Source organism: Eurytemora carolleeae, unplaced genomic scaffold (assembly GCF_000591075.1).
Source record: "Eurytemora carolleeae unplaced genomic scaffold, Eaff_2.0 scaffold781, whole genome shotgun sequence".
Taxonomy (NCBI): domain Eukaryota; kingdom Metazoa; phylum Arthropoda; class Copepoda; order Calanoida; family Temoridae; genus Eurytemora; species Eurytemora carolleeae.
The window spans coordinates 94,026-120,457 of NW_019396686.1; the positions used below are offsets into that span (position 1 = coordinate 94,026).

The following is a 26,432-nucleotide window of genomic DNA, read 5'->3' on the forward strand; positions in this document are numbered from 1 at the left end:
AATGGTTTATTTGAAATATTTAAGTCGCTGGAGGTTTTAAAATAAGCGAGATTTAATATAAATTGATGCAAAAAAAAAATTATGACAAATATTTTTTAGATGCTTGTGCAAGGTTGCCAATTGCAGTCCTGGGTGTGGGTGTTCTAACTCAAGGTAAAAAAGGGTTGATTTAACCCTTGCTGTGGGGAAAGGGGTGAGAGGGTAGGGGAGGGGAAGAGAGAGGGGGGGAATTTCTGAGAGGAGGAGGGGGGAGGTGTCACATCAGAGTCAAGTTCATAGACAACTTTTTCATGCTCACTTTCGAAAACTGAAAACCTTTAACTTCAACGACACCCTGCTAGAGAGGTTTTGAAAATAGACTTTACAAATGTAGTTTTGAAATCACTTTTAAAGGATACACATTTTAAAAATCAATTTTTTAGGTGCATTTCAAATATTCACAAAATGTTAGTTTCTTTTATAATTCTAATCATCTATCGTGCATTAAAGTGTGTCCTTTGAAACCCTTATCTGATTGAAATTGTGGCAGATGTTGTAATTGTTCGAGGCTTAAAAGAGCTTAGTTCGATTCCTTCAAGTTTTCCTGCAGTAGAAATGCGCAATTCCCTTTTGGAAAGAATCCACAGTAAAATAATGAGTTTTCAAAATGATAAACATTGATATATCATTCAGACAAAGCTTTTAAAGGCACCACTGTGATTCCGACATTGCCATCTAATTGTATTGAGAGTCAAATGTAATTATGCTTACAGTCCCTTTAAGAAAAATATTTTTTGCAGAAACGGGACCTCGATAAACCAAACCAGTGTAGCAAACCTGAGGTATAAATATATACATATACATAATTTATCAAGAAACAGAAACTCATTAATGGTTCCGTTAATTGCGTAATTAACCCTAATTAGTCTCTAATTAAATTATATTAATTAGAAGAAGAGAGTTGAAGAACGGACTTCCTAAAGTTCTATATGGACCTGAGCAGAGGTAATAAAACACTGGGGGGAACTGTTAAAGGGTCAGTTTACGTAATTTTAAGTGAACTTAAACTTTTAAAAGGCTTTCAACAATTTAACAGTTCAACCTTATCCCAGCTAGCTGTGACTTTCGAGATATGCGTTTGCAATGAATCAAAAGATTAGTAAAGACAAGAAAGTTTAAAGATTTTCGAAATGTGAAAACAGTTTTAAAAAAGTATGTTTGGTATAAAGAAAACATGTTTTTAATAGTTTGTTTCAAAAAAATAGTCAGTTTAAACAACACTTGTTTGAAAAATAGTATGTTTTTGAAAAAAATAACGTTTTTGAGAAAAGTATGTTTATGAAAAAGTATGTTTATGAAAAACTATGTTTATAAAAAAGTATATTAAGTGTTGAACCAGCTGTGAAATATTCAGTTTCAACTCCTGATTTAAAAGTAGGCACTAAGGAGCCGATGGACCAGGTATTTATGTTAAAAAAATTAAGTCTTTGCCACAAACTCAAATTTTCTAATCCCTATACGGTTTGAAAATTGCAACTCGATGTCGTAGTCCTTAGATATTTCAAACTATGAATTATGCTGGATAGGATAACCTATAAAGTTTGAAATCTCAAAGGTCTAAACCACCAAGTTGCAAAGACACAGGGCGTAGACAATTTTGAGTTACAGGCAAAGACTCAATTTCTTTATTCTATTAATAAACAGAATAAAGAAGTTCTGTTCAATATTGAACAGATTTTTGAATTTGATGTTACATTAGAACTTATTAGAAGTTTGACAGAAGACGACACACCCTCCGTTTACTTCTGGTATATCTATATAAATAAAGTTGTAATCTCGGGTTCTCTGTTTGTTCCTGAGATCATAACTCATGAAAAAAATATCATTTTAGTAAAATCTTTTGGAAAATTCGTCTGTTTAGTAAAAAAAAACTATCTTTTTCGCAAAATCGTTTGTTTTGAAAGACTATTGTTTTTACATTTCTTTGAACGATCCCAGTCGTTTGTCCATTGTTCGTTTTTTTTACAACACCATTAGTTCGCGAAAAATTTTATTCAGTCTCGAAAATTTAGTTCTTTCAGAACTTCTCAGAGCTTAATAAAGTCTGCTTATACCAAATGGCTGATGGATCAGTTCCAAAAACTTATCAAATCCAGAGTTTTAAATTTTTATCTTCAGGTTTCTCAGATAATTATCTATTTAGGCGGAAGTATGTAGAAGCCTATCACAAACCCACTTTCCCGTTGAACAACCAGTGCCCAGTAAACCTTCAGGTATAGGTCAAAGATGGATAATTGGATAGGTGGATACAAGGATAGATGGATACAAGGATAGGGGGATACAAGGATAGATATGGATACATGCATAGGTGGATACAAGGATATGTGGATACAAGGATTGATGGATACAAGGATTGGTGAATACAAGGATAGGTGGATGCAAGGATAGGTGGATACAAGGATAGGTGGATACAAGGATAGATGGATACAAAGCTAGGTGGATACAAGGATAGATGGATACAAGGATAGATGGATACAAGGATAGAAGGATAAAAGGATAGGTGGATACAAGGATATTTGGATACAAGGATTGATGGATACAAGGATTGGTGAATACAAGGATAGGTGGATGCAAGGATAGGTGGATGCATGCATAGGTGGATACAAGGATATGTGGATACAAGGATAGGTGGATACAAGGATTGGTGGATACAAGCATAGGTGATACAAGGATATGTGGATACAAGAATCATAGGTGGATACAAGCATTGATGGATTCAAGAGTTCAGGTGATAACAAGGTTAGGTGGATACAAGCATTATTTAGGTTCAGTTAAGATATACAAAACTTTTTATAGAGCATTTATAATTGGGTTGGTCGATATACCTACTTTTTCATTTGCAACCTATAGGGGCAGTTGGGAAACTTGGTCAAAAACATTTTAAAAATCACAATTATGAAGTAAAACCAGAAATTTGTTTTTCTTAATAAAATGTCAATGTCAAATGATCCGTATACAAAAACTTAATTCAGAAAATGATGTTAAAAAATCCTAAAAAGGATGTTTAAAATCTGAAATTGCAGAAAGGTCTATTATGTAAATCACCTAAATGTGCCAAAATATTTCCATGGTTACCCACAAATGATCAGACTTTAAAGACGATATAACGGAAATAATATTGGCTGTTTCCTTAAATGCAGGGCACTCTGCACCCGTAAACTAAATTCTTTCTTTTGTAAATCATAATCCATTAAAAGACCATATTCAAGAGAGAAGACGACATGAAAGTCATCATATTTTAAGATTTTCAAGTCGTCTTCACAGTATAATCCTTTGAGCGAAAATATATGCATTCAGTATTTCCAAATTAGACCAATTTGAACAAAAAAAATGTCATAGTTTCAACAAAGTTTTCTTAATTTCAATATTATCCACAATTAGAGTTAGGTCTTTTTTTTCCTATAAACATTTCATATTCCTAGAATCACTGCTAAGCGTACCAGGACTTTCAGTAAAGAACCATCTAAGCTTGGACGTCAGGTAACACACACCATGCAGGGAATAGGAATAAAGTGAAAGGAAATGGCGCTGGTCTGGCATGAAAATGCTAGTCGCACTGATTTGCAGACGAGTTCGGTATTCCTTTCGCACACTCTTTTGGTACAGACACACAACATGACTGTTGACTTAAATGTATGATAATATATTACATGCATATTAAACTTATTTTTAAATAAACAATTAACAGTAAACAAATGTATAACTCTAGTAGACTTTACAAATACCGAGATTCGTATGTAGTGTATATACCTACGCGCACACACCTTCGGTTCGGTATTCCTTACACACACTCTTTGGTACAGACAAACACACATGACGTTTCCGCCCCCTACTACCCTACCGTGTCTCCCACTTAAAGGGACTGAAAGTGTAATTTCATTTGACCCTCAATGTAAAGAAAGCAATGCCTTTGTGTATTCGTCGAGTACAGAGATTTTTCACATGCAGATAGCTGTGCTTGACGAAAACACAAAGGTTTTGAGGGTACCGTTGTAAATCGGCATTGCCCTCATTTAATGGGGGATCACTTGAAATAACATTTAAAGTCCCTTTATAATTTTAGAAGATGAATGTAGGTTTTAAATAAAGATTTCTTGTTTTAAAACGGTTAAAAACACTTGAAACACGAAAAAAAAACTTTTAATTTGTATGAATTATTTTTTACAAGCAGTTTGAATTACAGTTTGTGTAACTATAAAGCATTAAAAATTCTATACAATGTCGTCTTAGAATTCAATACATTGAAATTTTCGGATTTTCGGAAATTTTTTATTCACAAGTATCAGTTTAAATTGTTAAACAAAATTAATAAAAAAAATCATTAAAATATTTAAAATATCGTATTTTGGCAAAAATTTATACTTTTGGAGAAAAAAGTCGATTGAACAAGCGGTTGAACAAGCGGTTGAAATTTACAACGTAATTCAAAATAAGAAATGTGACTTTTTTTCTTCCTTTTGTTAAAAATTATTTTAACGTCTGAAATCATAATATTTAGGTACATATAATTTTACCCTCAACCGCTGGGTTTCACGTTTTTTACATTTATTAGTTTTGCTATGGAAATGTTTAAACAGCTAACGAGAAAAAATGTATATGAAATATTTGTGATTTCTATGGTCGAAGGTAAAAAACAAGCTAAAAAAATGTTTAAAATTGTTTAATTCCAGCGTTGAACCAAAAGTATGAATAAATATTATGATTTCAGAGGTTAAAATAATTTTTAACAAAAGGAAGAAAAAAAGTCACATTTCTTATTTAGAATTACGTTGTAAATTTCAACCGCTTAAAGACAAAACATTTATTTCAAAAATCATTTTTCATTTCTTATTCGAAACTGACAAGTGTCTAATTGTTGATTCTAAACTCTTAACAGCTCTTTCAACCCCTACCGTGGTTTTTTTTCTCCAAAAAACATATCATTGGTATTTCAGGAGGAATTCCACTGCATCCGTTCTCAGCTCATGGCGGGACAATATCAACGATTGATTAATTGATTGATTGATTGATTGATTGATTGGAAAAACTATATATTGTATCAATGTCCCATTGTCTATCATAAGGAAGAATATGATGAGGATCTCTAAAAGCTACAAATGCAGGATGTGCGAAGAAACAAACTAATTTTTGTTTAAAACAAGTTTTAAGTGGCCCAAAAATATTGTTTAAAAATATTAATTTTCTTGTAACTTTAAAGGAAATTTTTTTTTTTACTTTAAAAAGCGCATAAATATATTTTTTAAATATCAGTTTTTCTAAAATAAAGAAATATCATGTGAAAAAATATCATGAATAAACATCAATAAAAAGCATCACAATATGAATAATGTTAAAGCTTGAGAATCACAACAACCCAAACTGGACTAAACAAGTGATTTAAGAAATAAAATCTTGATATGTATGTTGTACCCCTAAAATGTTTATTGTATTATATATCTCTTGTATGATGTAAAATCTTGATATGTATGTTGTACCCCTAAAATGTTTATCTCTTGTATGATGTAAATAAAGGTAATTATTATCAATTGGAACTTTTTGGTTTTCCTGTTGTTTAAGAACTATTTATTTTTAATATTTTGTAAACTATTTATTTAGCCAATTTTACCCATAATTATCAAAAAGGCCCCTATTTTGTAAATTATTTATTTAGTCAATTTCACCCATAATTATCTAGTGTGCTCCTATTTTGTAAACTATTTATTTGGTCAATTTCACTCATAATTATCAAGTGGGCCCCTATTTTGTAAACTATTTATTTTGTCAATTTTACCCATAATTATCAAGTGGGTCCCTATTTTGAAAGTTGCTTACCAGATTCACAAGGGTACTCTTAACCCCTTTATCTGAGTAATGATGAGGAATGTATTGTCGGTTTTTTTTTTGGGGGGGGGAGGGGTAATATTGTAAGATCCTGATTATAAAATGGTTTCCTCTTCTGGAAAAATCATGAGTCATTATTTATAAAAAATATAAATTTTAAGAAAGAAAAACAAAACAAGAATATCTTTCAACATTTTTGGTCGGACGACGGTTAATAGGGTACTGTTGAGAATTATACATGTCACTTTAACACATTAATACAAACATAGATTACAAGCAGAAGAGCCCGGCGTTGCCTGTGGAAAAAAAATGGAAAAAAAAATATTTTTATAAATATTTTCGATTTTTTAGGCTATAACGCCCCACGGCCACCCATAGATGTCCACAAAAAATTTCAGCCCAATCGGTCTAGCCGTTCAGCCAGCTATAGACAACATAATTATATACGTCTTGTTTTCTTATGTACTGATGACAAAGTTTTATACCGCAGATTGCTGACAACGCATGAAAAATAATGTAAAGCAGATTTATTCGAAAATGGAAATTAATATTTTGGACATTATATAAGCCTATCTACTTATATATCCTAATGCATCTGTAAATATTTTATAATTTTAATAATTAATCTACCATATGCGCAACAAAATCAACAAATTCATCAAATTCATCACCTAACCGACCTTTCTTATAAACTTATTGTTTTTTTGCCCTTCAGGTCGAAAAACAGAAAACTTTCCATCCAAATTTTAGTATTACAAAGGAAAAATGAAAATTTAAAAGTTATTTGGGTAATGGGGTTTCGACTATAAGGAATGGTTTAGTGAATGTCCTAATCCAATTAATCCTTTTAGATCAGTACCAATTTAGGCTGATCATTAATCTCAGGTATCTGTCTGACAAGATACTACAAGATACAACTTAATTGCGAACCCCTGGTATATTTTTGCATTATAACCTTGATACTCTAAAACTGTTATTCAGATAAAAGAGTCCGGTTGCTTCATGCCCTTCTTTAAAGGGTGTTTTACTTGAAATTATACAAAGACTTCCAAAATGTTTAATTTAATCAAGAATGCATTTTCTTAATTGTTTTTGTATTTTTATCGAATGAAGATAGATTAATTCATTATAACTTCAATAATCGGACTATTGTTGAATTTTGAAAGGGTGTGTAAATTAAGGTAAAAAAGCTATCAACGTTCATTTGATCTATTATCAAAAAAATTACCTAAATAATAAATACTTCTTAAATAAACAAAAAAAAATATCAAAATATTCTACTCATAATACTCCCTTCGAGCTTCATAAACAAAATCAACAATTTTCATTAAGAATTAAGTAAATAAACAAGTTTTGTAAAAGTTTTTATTTATTCAGAATAATATAAAGCAACATAAAACTATGGAAAAGTAGAGAGTGTAAGAAAATCAGACTAGATAATGTGTCTGAAAAAAACAGACTAGTTTTCTGAGCTAAGATCAAGGAGTATAGAATAAAAGGGAGATACAACTGACACGGCCCGCGTTACCATATGATTATGCATGCTTTGCAAACGGGTACTCCATTTGTTTAAGAAATATTCAGAATAGGTTATTGTATACGCGGTAATTGTAAATCAGACAAATATTTTTTATACAAATGGAGTACCGTCTGCAAAGCATGTATACAATCATATGGTAGGGCGGGCCGCGTCAGTTGTATCTCCCTTCTATACCATACTCCTTGACTGATTGAAGATATATAATATATTAGATATGAGATTGACTTAAATATGAAAATTCTTTAATGAGACATGTCGACTAACTTAAACAATGCATGTTACCCTTTACACCTATGTTTTGGCTAAATTTACTCAAATATTATTGTTTTCTATTTCACTATTAACAATGTATTACTCAAAGGTTTTATATTTAGCGTTTATAATCGGGTGCGTAAATGTAGTATTGTTTGAAAATTAGGGTGTCCCATTTTGCAACAAAATATAGATTTATTGTCTCAAAAATAACTCTAAGGCTAATATTGTTGTCAGTTTTCACAGGATATTTTTTTTAACCTGGGAAGTAGTCGTGCAAGGCCCGTGCAGATCGCAAAAAATTCTACATAGCTCAAAAAAAATATTTCTTGAATTTATCATGTCATATATCATTTTCTTCTAAATTGTCTAAATCAATATGATGGAAATACGAATACTAAGTTTCGGTGTTAGGCATTTTCCCAAGGGCGACAACCTGTAAGTGACAATTTTCCAAGTGGTAACTTCCCAAAGGTTAGGTTAGGCCAGGCACCGCAGCCTTGTGGCTAGAATGGGCTGGGGACCGAGCACTGCGGCAAGAAAAGGCTAGAGGGTCGAGCGCTGCAGCTAGATAAGGCTGCCTGAGCGCTGCGTCTAGGACTTACTTGGGAAATTTCACAGATGGAAAGTTGCCATTTGAGAAAATACGGGTGGGAAGTTGCCGCTCAGGGAAAATCCTTTGGGAAAGTATCTAAGAACATCTAAGTTGCACTAATAAATTTTCCGATTATTAGAGGATTTTAGTACAAGTATAAATTGTTAGCACTGATCACATTTAACTAGCCCGGCATGATCACAGTTGGTGCATCGCAGAACTACCTAAATATAAATATATCAAGGTAATTAACCCAATTGTGACCAGTTTTGGTGGCTGATTGATTGTTAAAGGGACTGTAAAGGAAAAATTAAATGGGGTATAGGCTGAAAGCTAATCACTTTAGCTCTCGATCGCGGCCCATGAAAGTTATATCTGATGTTCCTNAAATGTGAAAAATGTGAAGTGAGGAATGAAAATTTTAAAAAATCTAAAATTGATAATAATTCTAACCAAAGAAAATGAGTTTTAACTATTGATAAAATTATAACGTTAAAAAATACTGAAAATTACAGAAGAAAATATCCTATCGAAAATTGATGAAAATTGTGTTGATACAGAAACAATATCTAAATATAAAAGAAAAAATAACAATCAAAATTAATTAATAAATTGAAAAAGACCTGTGAAAAGTTTCTAGATTTCTTGCTTCCATTACAGAGGGGACATGGTAGCATAGTGTATCCTCCACACTTACTGCACACTCGACCTATTCCCCCAGGATCCTAAAGAAAGAGATTTTAGATAAATCAACCTACTGAACACTCGACCTATTCCCCCAGGATCCTAAAGAAATAGATTATAATTAAACCAATCTACTGAACACTCGACCTATTCCCCCAGGATCCTAAAGAAAGAGATTATAATTAAACCAACCTACTGAACACTCGACCTATTCCCCCAGGATCCTAAAGAAATAGATTATAAATAAACCAACCTACAGAACACTCGAACAACTCCCCCAGGATCCCAGAGAAATAGATTATAAATAAACCAACCTACTGCATACTCGACCTATTCCCCCAAGATCCTAAAAAAATAAATAATAAATAAACCAACCTACAGAAAACTCGAACAATTCCCCCAGGATCCTAGAGAAATAGATTATAAATAAACCAACCTACTGCATACTCGATTTATTCCTCCAGGATCCTAAAGAAATAGATTATAAATAAACCAACCTACTGAACACTCAACCTATTCCCCCAGGATCCTAGAGAGAATTAGATTATGAATAAACAAACCTACTGTTAACTTGAATCCTAATGAGAAACACATTGTAAATAAACCGACCTATTGTATACACGACATATTACCTGTCCTAATCTAATTTAAGACTTGATAATAAATACAAAACAAGAAAATTGAACAATTGCAAAAAATGGTTAAATAGTAAGATCGCCGTGGAATTGCGCGTGCAAAGTACTCAAATACTCAATTAACATATGTCAAATCTTTACAAATTTTCACCCTGCAATTTGCATTTTAACAGCATAAAATACTCGTCACGTTGTTCAAATGTCGACTTTAAATTCCACGATATTATTGGTCTCTAGCTCTTTACGCTTTACCTGAAATTCCTTGACAATATGCTTCAGTTCTCCAGACTCATTCAATTTCTCAATATTCAGCGCATCCTGGAATTATCATCATCAACATCATCATCATCATCATCATCATCATCATCATCATCATCATCATCATCATCATCATCATCATCATCATCATCATCATCATCATCATCATCATCATCATCATCATCATCATCATCATCATCATCATCATCATCATCATCATCATCATCATCATCATCATCATCATCATCATCATCATCATCATCATCATCATCATCATCATCATCATCATCATCATCATCATCATCATCATCATCATCATCATCATCATCATCATCATCATCATCATCATCATCATCATCATCATCATCATCATCATCATCATCATCATCATCGTCATCATCATCATCATCATCATCATATCACCATTATCATCATGTGCAGTATCATTATCATCATCATCATGTGCGTTATCATTATCATCATTATCATGTGCATTATCATTATCATCATGTGCATTATCATTATCATCATCATCATGTGCATTATCATTATTATCATTATCATGCGCATTATCAACATATTAAATTCATTTATTGTTGTATATCAAGATCAATGATACTCGACAAAGTTCTGACATCTTTTTATTTTTGTTTTATTTAATTCAATTATTTCTTTTCAATTTTTCTGGAGATTTTTCTGCAATTAGCTAGTTTTTTGTCTAAATTGTTTCAAAAATTATTGTTCTTTGTTCCTACATATGTTCTGAGCTGAAAACTTTAGAATGGTGGATATTGAGATGAATGCTTGATCTTCTCTTTTTCTTAATATAGAGACTAAATTAAATCATGAACTTGTATCCTGAACGGTGTATAAAATTAAGAGTTGCATATAATATATGAAGGCGATAAATTTGAAATTTTGCGCGCCATTTCAGATTATATACAGAAACGGGAGGGACTCTCTCAATTAAAAAAACGGTTTTTGATTTTTCTCTTACTATATCCAAGAAAGAACAGGTTAAAAAGAAAATCAAAAGTGTGTCCTTTTGATACTCAGATTAAGTAATTAGGATTAAAGATATCTCTTTCTAAAGTTTTCAGCTCTGTTTAAATATCCTACAACCTGACGTCATTATAAAGTTAGTCCGCAACAGTGACCAGATTTACCAGCTAATTTTACAAGGTTTCCTAACTTCCTAACTTCCTAACCTTATAATTTCCTAACTTCCTAACCTTATAACTTCCTAACCTTCTAACTTCCTAACTTCCTAACCTTATAACTTCCTAACTTCCTAACTTTCTAACTTCCAAACTTCCTAACCTTCTAACTTCCTAACTTCCCGCCTTCTAACCTCCTAATTTCCTAACTTCCTAACTTCCTAGCCTTCTAACTTCCTAACTTCCTAACTTCCTAACCTTCTAACTTCCTAATGTTCTAACTTCCTGACTTCCTAACTTTCTAACTGTTTTAATTCCTATTTTTCTAACTTCTCAACTTTCTAACTTTCTATCATTTTAACTTTCTAACTTTCAAACATTCTAACTTTCTAAAATACTAAAATCCTAACTTTCCAACTTTCTAACTGCCTAATATCCTAACTTCTTGATTTTCAAACTTTCTGACTTCCTAACTTTCTAACTTCCTCACTTCATAACTTCATTACGTCCTACCTTCTTTACTTTCTAACTTCATAATTCTTAACATTCTGACTTAATTTTACCATGCGTATTTTTACAAACATTTTTTTGCTTTTTACTCTAAGAGTATTAATCCTATAATTACGCCTAGAAGGTGTTCATGAATGAATAATTACCCCTAGAATGTGTCCATGAATGAATAATTACCCCTAGAAGATGTCCATGAATCAATAATTACCCCTACAAGGTGTCCATGAATCAATAATTACCCCAAGAAGATGTCCATGAATCAATAATTACCCCTACAAGGTGTTCATGAATCAATAATTACCCCTAGAAGGTGTCCATGAATGAATAATTACCCCTAGAAGATATCCATGAATCAATAATTACCCCTAGAAGTTGTCCATGAATAAATAATTACCCCTAGAAGGTGTTCATGAATCAATAATTACCCCTAGAAGATGTCCATGAATCAATAATTACCCCTACAAGGTGTTCATGAATCAATAATTACCCCTAGAAGGTGTCAATGAATCAATAATTAACCCTAGAAGATGTTCATGAATCAATAATTACCCCTAGAAGGTGTCCATGAATCAATAATTACCCCTAGAAGATGTTCATGAATCAATAATTACCCCTAGAAGGTGTTCATGAATCAATAATTACCCCTAGTGTCCATGAATCAATAATTACCCCTAGCAGATGTACATGAATCAATAATTACCCCTAGAAGGTGTCTATGAATCAATAATTACCCCTAGAAGGTGTCCATGAATCAATAATTACCCCTAGAAGGTGTCCATGAATGAAAACTAAGGGTAGAGGAAGAGGAGGAGGGGTCCCCAGCCTGTCCATCAATTCTAGGAGATGTTCACGTGACATAAATACGTCTCTCTCTTCACATCTGCAAAAAGAAAACTTTTTTTAAAAATTTTAAAAATTTTATTTTTGGAAAGTTTAACTTAAAGTTAAATGTTTTTTAAAGATTGTGTCCACTGTCTACTTTTTTTTTTTACTTTTTTCGCAAAATACAAATTGTTTTTTAGAAGTGTTTTTCCAAATGACACTTCATGCAAAGATGTCAATGTCCGATCTAAAACAGAACCCTGAAAACCTTAATCTGAGTCGATAAGTATTTGACTCTAATAATTTCTCTGTTGTCACTTTGTCAGAGAAACCATCAGTAATAATAAACAGTTATGAAAACAAAAACATGGATAGGTGATTCATACTTGATCAGACAAAACGTTGTTAACCGGACATTACCATCTTTGCCCGGAGTTCCACTTGAAATTACGTATACAGTCCCTTTATGTTTTTTTTATAACCTTATCATCATATTTCGCAGAATTTTACAAACTGTAACACAACGGGTCCTGGTTCCTCTAAAATATAATTTTTATTAATTTTTTTAAAAAGTATATCTCAGTAACATTATTTAAAGAAAACCTAATAGAATAAATTATGATGTTCTACGTCAAAAATCATTATCTTGGTTATATGAATTGCGTTTTCCAAAAAATAATAATACAAAAAATCGTAGAGTTTTGGTTAATACTAATGACAAGATTCTAAAGTTTCAATTTTGATAGGAGTTCAAAAATTATTGAAAAGGTTTGTGAGTTTACTTTCATACTCGGATCTACTTTTGTTTACATTTCTCCCACAATATGCAGTACAATTCGAAGTTATCTAGTTTATATATTTTTATTAAATTTTACTCGGGGATTATATTAAAGGAACTGTTGACGTCATTCACAACAGCAAGCCTTCATCTCAATACAATACAATAAAGCTACGACTTTTTTTTAATAATGCATTTTTCAAATTACAAGTTTACAAAGTAAAAAGTGTTTATAGATATTTATTACCTAACAATTCCACAACTTGTAACGTAGACCACCAGTCTACCCTGCTCTTTTTCCAAAATATCCTGACCAAACAAGATACAATTTAAGAATTTTAAAATCAAGGTTTATGAAGATTAACATAGGACTAAAGCAACATGTTTAAAGGGGAACCATTACTTGAGCATAACTGATTAAGATATTTTCTAAATGGAAAAATGTCAAAATCTTACAATTCCCATCTTTGTCGCTGCTGTATAAATTCGCAAGCCACGATTGTATAGAACTATAATTCACGATTCAATAATTAATTTTCACATAGAAAAACTAGTATATCTCTTGCACAAACAATCCCTGTGATCATTGGACTATCAAAAATTATAACATAAGTCGTCTTACCCATACCTTTATGTTTCGGTCTGTATCAGTATATAAATATATACCTTTATGTTTCGGTCTGTATCAGTATATATATATACCTTGATATTTTGATCTAAAAGAAAGCTAGCAATGCCTGCTTTGACTAGATTCCGTTTTCCCCTAACCGTACCACGGACACTTCTAAACAAACAAAACAAAACTCAGAATTTTGATTTGAATTTAAACATTTCAAATTATTTGTTTACAGGCTAAGGTTTGAAAGCTGCAGATATATTTCCAATTACTCTGATGTATTTCGGAACATTTAAACTCTCATTCAAACTCTATATCTAGGGAATATTGAAATATTTACTACATTAAAGTTCAAATTCAAATAAACATTTAAACTATACAATAAATTCAATTTACGTTTTCAGCAGGCACAGAGATACTGTTAGAAATTAAAAACATTATGAAAGCAGAATGTAAATGATATCTCACAGAATTTTAACAAATTTTGTTACAAATGATGGACAAATTTTGTAATTAAATGTTTGACATTTCGTTATTTCGGGCATTCGATATTTAGTTCTAGCAGTGTTTGTTAGATTCGAGAAAGATAAATTGAATTAGATGTAATTTGGTTTATCCAATTAATTTCTCTAGAATAAAAAGATTTGTTAAAAACAATGTTAAAGGAAAAAACTTAATAAGGACCAATAACAATTACCATATTTTTTCAGAATCTCTTAAAAGCTTTGAAAATATAAAATGGAACTTTTTTTAAATGTTTATAAAAATTCTTTATTCAATTACAAAATGAAATAGCTCAGAAAGGTAAAATAACATTGGTATGATTTGATTTTTTTTTAAATATATGATATATTATGTTGATGTCACGAGAAAAATGTCTGTTTCTAAGATAGTTCTGATAGTACAGTAAGAACCAAAAACTGTGGAATAGGAAAACAATATATAAGCAATAATTATGTGTATTTTATGGTGTTACAAAGCAAATAGTTTTACTATAGTAACATATCTAATAACTTATTAACAATAATGGGTCTTTATTCACTGCACAGCTGCTATGTCTCATGTTCAATGGACTTTTTAAAGTAATAACTGGAGTGGCCTTCATATTCCAGAATATTATGATTATCACTGTAGTATATTATGATAGTCTTTTCACGTCAAAGTAAAGTAAAATGCACATAAGATTGTAATTTTATATGTTTTTATCATAACTCCATTAATTAAAGACCTATTGAGTAGATCAAAAATGTTTTGATATCATAATATATAACCAAATAAATTGTCTTTTCTTTACATGTGTATTAAGTAAGAACTAGAGGAGCAACGGAGTCACAAAGTTGTAACAGTAATGACAATTGAATTAGACCTTCTCCTCCTGGTTAGTTTACAGTTTTTTGAAAGTACTAGAACAAAAAACTAGAGTGTCATTTGAAACTACAACTATACAATCTTTTAAACTGAATCTTCATAGAATTTTTAATTTTTCCTTTTTAGGCATTCTATTGTTTTGTTTCTGAGATAATGTTAGATTTTACCTTTTAATTAACAAACAAAAAATCATTAATCATAGCTTAAAGCAAGTGTTAATGTTTCCGTAAAATATATGCAATAATTTGAAGTAATGACATTTTAGGATAATGGTAGACGCGAGGATGTTCTTTTAGGATAGTGATACATATCGAACAGACAGAATTGAAATAGAATTGAAATGTCGGATAGCGTTTTCGGATAGCGTTTCTGATTTAGGATAAAGAACACACAGATACGAAAAACATAGGATAATTCATGGCGTATATGGACATTTTTTTCACTATAAACGTGCAATTGTGTGACTTTTAATGAATAGAAATTTAAAGGATATTTGTAAAAAGAAATTTTTTTGTGTAAATGATAGGGTCTAAAAAAACTAAAATAGACCATTACTTTCTTTGTGACAAAAGCTTCAGATCTAAAAACTATATTTTTGAAAAACCCTTGCAAAAGGATTGCATAAACATGTGTCGGCATTTTCAACACTCCACTCCTGCACCTGATCAATAATGGAAAAGATATTGTCGTTTTTTAACTTTAAACTTTATAATCAGACAAATATGTTATGCGTGCCATGAATTGAAATCGGGCTTGAACATTATTTAATATTGAATATTTTGAATATTGAATATATTGAATATTGAATATATTGAATATTGAATATATTGAATATTGAATATATTGAATATTGAATATATTGAATATTGAATATATTGAATATTTATCTTGAGATTTATGAGAGGTTTAAATGCGTGAATCGTGTAAATAAATTTTATATAAAAAACTGAAACTTTATCAGTTACTTTGTGTTTGTGTATCCACCATCCTTCACACCCTGTATTTTGATTTATCTCTACATTAATCCCTCTGATCTCACCCTGCCACAGATCACTTGACAATCTCCTTCCTTCCAATCAACTCCTTACCTATCCAATTATGTTTAGTATATCGTTAACTAACTTAGGGCCAACCACTCAAAACAACCTACACTGGTTAGGCGGGTCCAAACTGCATAGTAAATTGTGATTGTTTTTGTAGTACCTCATGCTTTGTAGTTAAATACAAATATGATATGAAATAATATAAACATCTCCATTCAATAAATGGAGAGTCATTTTAAATAATAGATTCACCGACACCTATGAGGCTATGACCTAGGGTCAAACGACAAACGTTAAAAAACGCAACAAACGGTCAGACGACTTAGGGTGATACGACAAAGGGGGAAACGATATAGGGTCAAAAAGTGCGACAAAATGGCCAAAATTTCATTAAGACTATTTTCATTTAAACAAAATTTGATGTTCATTTTAACTAATAGCCACAGCACTCGGCACCCTAGCCTGTCCTAGCTGCAGCGCTCGGCTCAGAAATTGTCTGAACCTAGCCTAACCCTTAAATACATAAAAAATATTCATTTTGACCTTTTATCGTTTTACCGTTTGTCGCGTTTTTGACCGTTTGTCTACGGTCTTTAAAAACTGAAAAATCTGGACCTGATAGTTCCTCCGGCCTTTTCTTTATCCCAGGGGTTTCTAGGTTCTCCTCCCTCTTCTCCTCCCCCCTCCCAGGAATGCCCGTCTCTCAATCCTCCCAAAATGTGTTTCATTCCCTTTTTAGGACCCAGCTCCTCTTTAAAAACATCTCTATCCGGTGTTTCTGTTCCTCTTGTTCTCCTGCTCAAATGCCGCAAACGATTCTCAGAAAAATACTGCGCAAACTCGTTCTTGGATACCTGAACAGAGAATAAGTTATTTTGATTGTGTTACAGTATACTGTCAGTATATATAACATTTTGTTCGTGATAATGTATTTTTTATCTGATTTTGTAATTTGGAAGTGCGCGCGCCAAATACGCCGCCATTAAGAACGCTAAAAGTGCAATTTTACCAAAGATTTGAAAGCCCGACCCAAAAATATCTTAAAACCCCAAATCATAACTTTTTTGTAAATTTCTTAATTTCTAAAAATAATTTTTACCAGATATCTGGAAATTTCATCCCTTAAAATCCCTAATTAGTTGTATTTCTTTAAGTTTTGTTCACATTTCGGACACTCTGGTCGTACAACGTATCAGGAACAGTCTGGACCAATATAAAGTGTATCAGGAACTGGCTGGACCAATGTACATGGTACAGTGTATCAGGAACTCTCTGGACCACTGTACAGTGTATCAACTATCAAGAACTCTCTGGACCACTGTACAACGTATCAGGAACTGTCTGGACCACTGTACAGTGTATCAGGAACTCTCTGGACCATTGTACAGTGTATCAGAAACTCTCTAGACCACTGTACAGTGTATCAACTATCAAGAACTCTCTGGACCACTGTACAACGTATCAGGAACTCTCTGGATCATTGTACAGTGTATCAGGAACTCTCTGGACCACTGTACAGTGTATCAGGAACTCTCTGGACCACTGTACAGTGTATCAGGAACTCTCTGGACCACTGTACAGTGTATCAGAAACTCTCACTAGTCCAAAGTACAGTGTATAAGGAAAAACTCTTAATAATACTGTAAAAAAACTTCGAATGCTACCATACTTTTAACGAATCGAGAAGACCGCTTTTAGACAGAAAATTTCGTAATTTTATGAAATAAATATTATTAATTAAGTTCAAATTTTGTGGAATGATAATTTTAATTCTTTTATCCTATGTTAACCTTTAAATATCTTTACAAGCTGCACAAAAGTCACATATGGACAAAACAGCTTGATTAAATTTGACATTTAAACCAGAAAATAGAAAATGCTGAGGGGGGGGGGTCAAAGGAGGAGAGGCGGATTTTCCTGGTAATTTTATAATTTTTTAAAGATTTTGGTATCCGATTGGAGAATGTATGGAAAATTACGATTTTACAAGAATTTTAAGATAAAAAATCGAATGAATAACTTGTATTTTGAAGGATTTGATAATAACGTAATAACTGAAATGATAAATATGTTATGAAATAATAAATATGTTTTGACTTATGAAATGATAAATATGTTGTGTGTTACAGTTAAACCCTAAATAAGCCATACATCGAAAGAATTTATCAAATGTCGCCTTGGCAAATTGTCAATGGGTTTTAAACTATTTTACGTAAATCTCAGTATTTGCGAAAATAGATGAATTACCATGAATATGGGGGGAACAGTTTTAAATAGCTCCGTACAATCGCTTAATTAAAAACTAAATATCTGCAACATTTCATTATCAGAATGTGAAGAATACTACATTTGATGAATTCTTTCGATGAATGGCTTATTTAGGGTTTAACTGTAATAAATCTTTACTTAAATATTTTGTATCTTATCATTGAAGAATTGAAGACTTTAAAGTTAAAAGTAGACTTTTGTGAAATCAAAAACATAAGTTTTTAAAGAAGAGAGTAGGAATCAGCTTGAATAATTCAAAATCATTTCAAATAAAAACATTGAGAAATAAACAAACCCTGTACAATTTGAATTTAATATGTGCCACGTGTGTGTAAGAAGACAAGCATTTTTCCTATTTTACCATTATAAAAGTTATTAATGTTTGAGCAATTCTGATATTTATTGCAAAATTGAATACTTAATCTTAATTCACAATTTTTAAAAAATATTGCCTTTGACATATTTCTTTTTCTTCATAATTTATAAAAAAGCGATTAAACTTGTTCACTTGTTAAATTTTATAATTGATCAAATACTTTGATTTTTTAATGGCTGGTCATGTAAGTTGCCAGAAAAGGGCTTTGTCTGTTCAGCCGTTTTGACCATAGATAAATAAATAAACATTGATAGCTTATGTCCGCAAAATCACCAAGAATTGTACAGTCCGCGAACTCATACTTCTAGGGGTCAATGTGTACTTCAATGATAAGCGGGGTGGTTTGGTGTTTTAATGGATTTCATAATAGAGTGTAAAATAACTCCGGGAATGGAACTATTTGAACAACAATATTTCATTGAGCAATATATCATATTGACGAGAACTGAAGAAGGACATGAGAAAGAATAAAATAACTTAAATTTCTCTCTACAGAACTCATGTACACCAGAAGTACTCAATGACATAAGAACAGCCAATGTTCACAACCGACCTAGTTAATCTATATAATAGGAATATCTTTAAAACATCTCTGTACATTTATATCTTTCAAGATGAAAATGTCGTCTTGTGCGCAATCTATCTTTATCTATGGGTTTGACGCTTAAACAAACAGATGGCAAGCAAAATATATATAAACTATGTAGATAGTTTCTTATTTATCGAAAAGTGCAAAATATTTCTTTTCTGGTTTTCTATTTGATAAAAGCCAAGTAATTGAACAAATACTTAATCTTCTTCTTTTGTTAGAATCCGAAGAGAATAGTTCAATGATTTGCTTTTTTAGATGTTAAAGAGTTTTCAAGAATTGTAAAACCAACAAATTTGTAGATGTCTATTTTCATTCTGTTGATAAAACACTTGTAACTTGTTAAGTATTCCATATATATCATGGAATTTTTAAACTCGTCTTAGTTATTAAATCATAGAGGACGCTTGGTTTTCAAAATTATTGTAAATGTTCCATCTATTTCGTTCGTTTTCTAACTGAACGATCGTTTAATTGAATCGTTCGTCAAATAAAATTGATTGTTCAAAAGTTTTGAATAAAACGATTGCTTTTTTAAGTTTGATAAATAATCCTTTGTTCAGTATAAAACTAGTTTTTTTTCTCTGAACGATCTTATTCATTCGTAAAATTTATTTGAACGACATAAAAAATTTCGCTCGTTCACTCTATCTCTAAATTTGCCCCCTACCCTATGTTATCTGGTCAGGGGGGCAAATATGACATTTTTTATTAAGTTACAACTATCACTAAGTGGAAAGGTTGGGCCAGCGCAACACCAACCACACACACTTACATGATGATGAGAATAGACTACTAATTTATATACAGGGTGTCCCAAAAAACATGGGAATTCAGTGACGAATTCGATATCGTCTTTGTTTTAAATTAGCACCGTAATACCTAATTTCAAAAGCCATAATATTATTATGTCTGCTAGAGTTTATTTAATGAAAAGGGTAAAAGACTGCAAAGATGTGTCTATAATGTCTCCGCAAGATGAACAGTGAATACGGACAAGTTTACTCTGTTTGTATACTGTAATTTTCTTGTTTTACTAAGTACAACCGGTTGTAGTCAAAACATAAACAAACAAAATGTGAACATAGCAGACGAAACTCTTACAGATTACAGCTTTCTCAGTAGGTATCACTATACTNGGTTCTGGAGGGTTCTGGAGGGTTCTAGAGGGTACTAGAGGGTTCTGGATGGTTCTGGAGGGTTCTGGAGGGTTCTGGAGGGTTCTAGAGGGTACTAGAGGGTTCTGGATGGTTCTGGAGGGTTCTGGAGGGTTCTAGAGGGTACTAGAGGGTTCTGGATGGTTCTGGAGGGTTCTGGAGGGTTCTAGAGGGTTCTAGAGGGTTCTGGAGGGTTCTAGAGGGTTCTGGAGGGTTCTGGAGGGTTCTGGAGGGTTCTGGAGGGTACTAGAGGGTTCTGGAGGGTACTAGATGGTTCTGGAGGGTTCTAGAGGGTTCTAGAGGGTTCTGGAGGGTTCTAGAGGGTTCTGGAGGGTACTGGAGGGTTAACTAAAACAAGAATTGTCGAACTATTCTTTAAGAAGTTAATTATTGGTTTAGTACATACAATGGTTGTCTTTATATTAGGATTTGTCGACAATAATGAATCATTTAAAATAAATCCTCATGCTTTTTTTCTTATTTTGATTTAATATTTTTATGATAGTTGGATAAGAAATTTTAAAAGTTACGTTAGTATCATTCAAAAAAAGTTTTTCCTACAAAATCTTTCATGGTTAATGATTCAGAAAAAATATTTCATATTTTAATCCCCCCCCCCTCTCCTCTATCTAGCTCCTAGCTCGATGAAACAATGAAAAGTTCATCATTAGTGCACGTTACGCCGTATTTAAATTTCTCCCAAGTCCAAAATAAAGCTGCAGTCGACGCAAAAATACACTGTTGCGTAAATACGTCATTGCGTCAGATCGTATCTTTAGATTTGAGATTTCAGTGTTAATCCAAAACATTTTGTCTTTCAAAGATATGAGTGCACGTTAAACATAGTTCTAATTAGGGCTGGGCAACGTTCCGTTAACGAAACGGAGCTTTTCGAAAATTAACGGAAGAGTCCGTTAACGAACGGCAAAAACAGTTAATTTTAAAATCGTTAACGCAACGGATTAGCCGTTTATGAAAAAAATTAACGGTTAATATTGTTAACAAAAAAGCTAAAACGTTAAATTTCGTTATTTTCTGATTAAAATTGCATGAAATTTTAAAAAAAAAATTAGATTTTAAGCGTTTTGACGTTCTTAAATGTCGTCTTCTGTGTTTATAAATTGTTAACGAAATTTGTTTCAGCATTAACGCCGTTAATACTGTATTATACCGTTTTTAAATCTCAACAAAATATTCTTTGCTGTTAACGCAGTTTACACTGTAATATTTTATTAACGCTGTTAATAAAATTGAGATCGTTAACTAACGTTAATTTTTAAAAAACGGAAAATGCCGTTAACGAAAGGAATGTTCTTTTCTTCCCTTTAAAATTAACGGCTAACTGAAATTTTTATTTTTTAGCAGTTGGAACTAACCATTAACAAAACGGCTAAAAACTTGGACCATGCCCAGCCCTAGTTCTGATAAGATCATTATAGCGTTAGGTAAGAAATCTAAATTAAAAATGTTTACTTTAGAAATTCATAGCGCCACAACCTGTGCTTTGTTTTCTCATTTCTCATTTCAAGCGTGTTTCTATTATCTTGATTTATCGAGAAAATAAAAAGACTGGCGAAACTAACCAAGTCAACTAAGAGATCGGCTACACTCTATCATTGCTCCTTGCTAACTTGGGCATGAAGGGAGAATCGGGTTTCAATCGTATTCTGATTAATTACGCCAATTAAAAAGGTATCAGCTTTGTTTATAATTAATAAAATGATCTTACGTGCCACAACCTATGCTTTGTTTTCTCATTTGTCGAAACTAACTAAGGTCGGTTTAACTCTCTTATTGCTCCATTGCTAACTTTTGAAAGTTAAATCAGCCCATTCAAAAGGTACCAGCTTTGCTTATAATTGATAAATCCTACCTTTTGTTTCTTGAGAGTTGAAACATCAATCCTTGAAAACTCTCTGGGGTTCATTTTCTTCTCGTGTTTACTTTCATGTTCTTTATTCAGAAACCAGTTCACACTATCCTCAAACTCTGCCATTAGTCGCCGATCTGGTCTTGTATCCGCCATTCCGCCATCAACCCTCCGTCTACTCTTCTCCGCCGGTAGATTCCGCTGCTCACCTTTTCCTTCCTCTCTTTCATTCTGGATTTGTACTCTTTTTGGTTCTCTGTGGGTCCATGAATCCTCCTCCCCTGAGTTTGAGAAAACCAGGGATGTATAAAGCAAGGATGGCAAGGGAGGAGGGGTCGGAACAACACCAAAACCTGAAAATGAATAAAAAATAAATTATTGTGTTACTAGTATTATTAATGATTATTTGATACATCATAGGGTGAAAAACTAAGGATTACACTTTATGGATAACCTTAAACTCATTAAATATGATAATCTATTGATTAAAAGTAATGTTTCCTGTTTTAATACTACAACCTGATTGATTTGCATATAAAAGTAACACGTTTATGAGTGAATGGATTTTTTTTTTAAATTCCGCACAGTTGTCTCGTTCATTGTGAGTAACTCTGAACGACTGAACTACTATGGATGAGGCTTTAAAGACGACTGTACGGAATTTATTTAGTTTATTTTCTTTCATCCCTGACACAGCCCAGGTGACTTGTTTTTATCTTTTCAAGATCATTAAATATACACTTTAAAAAGCTATAAAAAAGATCAAATCCAAACTTTGTAATATTTAAAGAGTTTAGAACGTCTAAAAAGTCTCATCTTTTGTGGGTATGTTTTGGACGCTTTAAAGGGAGTGACCGGCAATGTGTGGTGGTTGATCTGAGATTGCAGTATTGTAGAGAAATTTTGTAGGACTCATTTGAGACATATAAAACGTTTTGACGATCTATAATTACTAAGATTAAGCGCAAAGTCCAACAGTTCAACCACCATACATTGCCGGCCAATCCCTTTAAGGGGTTTAAATTTCTTACTTATTTTAATATTTAAAAATTCAGAAATAAATTAAATTGTGCTGAAATACCAAAGGACAAATTAAAAATATGTAAATTTTCTTTAAATATTTGTGTGTAAAAAGAGCTTAAAAATTCTTTCCAAAAAAGATATAAAGGAAGGAAAAGTCAGGCATAATAGTAAAAAAGCACAAAACAATACTTTATAGAGTGCTGCATAAAATGTTGATAAGGGTTAATTCTTTTTGATTTCACATTTTATTTTTATTCGTTTTAAACTAAAAATATAAACTCTTGTTTTCTACATCAGAAACTAATAATCATTTAAATTGTAAACTTTTTCACGTTTTATTGTTTTAAAATCCTTGTTTTTTTTTACATCGTTGTGCGTGAGAATAATTAAAGAACGTGTCTAATTTTATCTATTCTTAATATTATAGTTGAAGTTTACTCGGAGATAGTTAGACATACAGTGATAACTGGAAAACTCTGGAATAGGAAATCTAGTTTTAAACTCAAGTTAAGACCTTAAAAACTCCAATGAGCATGAGACACAGCAAGTGTGCAATGTAAACAGACACATTTCACTAAATTAGGTATTTAATAACTTACTAGTAAAGCTATTTGCTTTGTAACATCATCAAATTCACACTTACTTCAATGTCGTCTTCCTATTCTACAGTTTTCTAGTTATCTGTGTATAATTAGAAAGCAAAATGAAAATAGATTTTTAAAACAAATTATGAAGTAAAATGTATTTTAGAGCCAGAAATGCATTATTAATTATCAGAAAAAAAATCTTTCTGAATCCGAATAAGTATGATCTTCTCATTTTTGATATTCAAAAAAATGTTAAAACACTGCCACACAGCTCCACTATAAACAGAAAGAGAAGGTAAATCTTATGCTACATTGTGACCTCGTAGCTCATTTTACGTAAAAGTATAACAAAAACAAATCTATCCAATTACATAATAGAAATTAAAAACTTAAAAAAAAAAGAATTAATGATTGAAAATATGTAAGACTTCAATATTTCATGCAATTCACTTTAGTTTGACGTGGAGTCCTCTATATTTTGATTTAAACATCGAACTCATCGAACTATCAAATGCAATGCGAAAGTTTTGTTTGAACTCGTGAACAGAATCTTATGAATATCTTACAATATTTTATATCTTTAACATTATGTTCTGTTTGACTCTTTGCACGAAAGTCACAGGGAAAAAGTTTATGGAAAACAAATTCGAGATTAAAATGAAATAAAGTCCTGAGTTTTAGATTCCTGGGATTTTTTTCCAGGAAAATAAAACGGTAAAACTTCTTTACAGGACTTTCTAATAAAATAATCACACTCTATGTTCGAAACTTTATATTTATTATAATATGAATTATTTAATTTAATTAAAAGATATTTATATTTCAGGTTGATTGAGCAAAGTTTACTTTGTTTTCTTGTTTAGGACATAGCTACGCACCGATGTGCAACGTCTATTTTTGATATATTGCAATTTTGCAAAAACTAAAATTACATTGAAACAAAATTATTGAAAATTATGCAATCAAATCTAATAACTTGAAACAATAAACCCAGTAGAAAATAGTATTTTTATTTTGAACTGATTACTGGCTTTAAATCAAGGGACCGAATTTGATAAATTTGAGCTGCGTCGCTGATCTATAAACCTACTGTCGGTTCAAATTTAAGCCATCGATTCAAATTTAAAGATTCGGGAAGGATTTGAATCCGTAAGTTGAATTAAAGCCAGCGGAAGGCAGTTCAAATTCAGTAAATTCGGATTGCAAATGATTTGACTATTACAGTTTAAGACGAGTTATCAAATTAATTTCTTAAGTTCGTTATACAAGTATAACCAGATAACATTGGAACAGGAAGACGACATTATAGCAATAATCAAGCGAATTTGAAGTTGTTACAAAGCATATAGTTTTGCTAAACACTTATTAAATCACTAATTTAGTGAAATGTGTCTGTTTACACTACACATCATCATGCTCATTGGACTTTAAAAAATTATAATTTGATTCTAAAAGTCGTCTTTCTATTTCCGAGTTTTCTGGTTATCACTGCAGTACCAAATATTCCAACCTGAATTTCCTAGTTCAAAGTTTTCATAGATTGACTCCGGATGCTTCTCCAGGTCTGAATCTGAGTCTGAGTCAAGATTTAATCTGGACATAGGTTCACAGTCACTCACTAAACCTAGATAAAGAAGCTGTCCTAAGGGGCAAGATCGGGAAACAAATATTAAAGAGCAAGATCAGAATTTAAATATTTAAGGTCAAAGAAAAAATGAAAGTTAAGAGATAGAAAACAAATATTAAAGTCAAGAGATTGAAAACAAATATTAAAGTTGAGAGATAGAAAACAAATATTAAAGTTAAGAGATAGAAAACAAATATTAAAGTTGACAGATAGAAAACAAATATTAAAGTTAAGAGATAGAAAACAAATATTAAAGTTAAAGGATAGAAAACAAATATTAAAGTTGAGAGATAGAAAACAAATATTAAAGTTAAAGGATAGAAAACAAATATTTAAGTTATGGGATAGAAAACAGATATTTAAGTTAAGGGATAGAAAACAAATATTAAAGTTAAGAGATAGAAAACAAATATTTAAGTTATGGGATAGAAAACAGATATTTAAGTTATGGGATAGAAAACAAATATGAAAGTTAAGAGATAGAAAACAAAAATTAAAGTTAAGGGATAGAAAACAAATATTAAAGTTAAGGGATAGAAAACAAATATTAAAGTTAAGGGATAGAAAACAGATATTTAAGTTATGGGATAGAAAACAAATATCAAAGTTAAGAGATAGAAAACAAATATTTAAGTTGAGAGATAGAAAACAAATATGAAAGTTAAGAGATAGAAAACAAAAATTAAAGTTAAGGGATAGAAAACAAATATTAAAGTTAAGGGATAGAAAACAGATATTTAAGTTAAGGGATAGAAAACAAATATTAAAGTTAAGAGATAGAAAACAAATATTTAAGTTGAGAGATAGAAAACAAATAT

The 26,432-nt window shown here is 31.6% G+C and overlaps 2 protein-coding genes across 2 annotated transcripts in view; one reads left to right on the forward strand and one right to left on the reverse strand.

Moving 5' to 3' along the window:
- LOC111707380 (uncharacterized) overlaps positions 1 to 5,230 on the forward strand; it is an 11,207-nt gene extending 5,977 nt beyond the window's left edge. Inside the window, exons 3-9 of the mRNA XM_023480481.1 lie at positions 100 to 153; positions 780 to 821; positions 931 to 984; positions 1,368 to 1,440; positions 2,183 to 2,252; positions 3,462 to 3,519; positions 4,974 to 5,230. Coding sequence (XP_023336249.1) covers positions 100 to 153; positions 780 to 821; positions 931 to 984; positions 1,368 to 1,440; positions 2,183 to 2,252; positions 3,462 to 3,519; positions 4,974 to 5,028 — 406 coding nt within the window. The 3' untranslated portion in view covers positions 5,029 to 5,230. The remainder of the gene's footprint in view (positions 1 to 99; positions 154 to 779; positions 822 to 930; positions 985 to 1,367; positions 1,441 to 2,182; positions 2,253 to 3,461; positions 3,520 to 4,973) is intronic.
- A 2,265-nt stretch (positions 5,231 to 7,495) lies between these two features.
- LOC111707381 (uncharacterized) overlaps positions 7,496 to 26,432 on the reverse strand; it is a 24,178-nt gene continuing 5,241 nt past the window's right edge. The window contains exons 2-11 of the mRNA XM_023480482.1: positions 25,498 to 25,611; positions 22,381 to 22,730; positions 16,733 to 16,971; positions 13,793 to 13,874; positions 13,338 to 13,399; positions 12,795 to 12,851; positions 12,253 to 12,370; positions 9,818 to 9,883; positions 8,870 to 8,971; positions 7,496 to 8,470 (exon numbers count right to left, since the gene is read on the reverse strand). Of these exons, the coding sequence (XP_023336250.1) occupies positions 8,411 to 8,470; positions 8,870 to 8,971; positions 9,818 to 9,883; positions 12,253 to 12,370; positions 12,795 to 12,851; positions 13,338 to 13,399; positions 13,793 to 13,874; positions 16,733 to 16,971; positions 22,381 to 22,730; positions 25,498 to 25,611 (1,250 nt within the window). The 3' untranslated portion in view covers positions 7,496 to 8,410. The remainder of the gene's footprint in view (positions 8,471 to 8,869; positions 8,972 to 9,817; positions 9,884 to 12,252; positions 12,371 to 12,794; positions 12,852 to 13,337; positions 13,400 to 13,792; positions 13,875 to 16,732; positions 16,972 to 22,380; positions 22,731 to 25,497; positions 25,612 to 26,432) is intronic.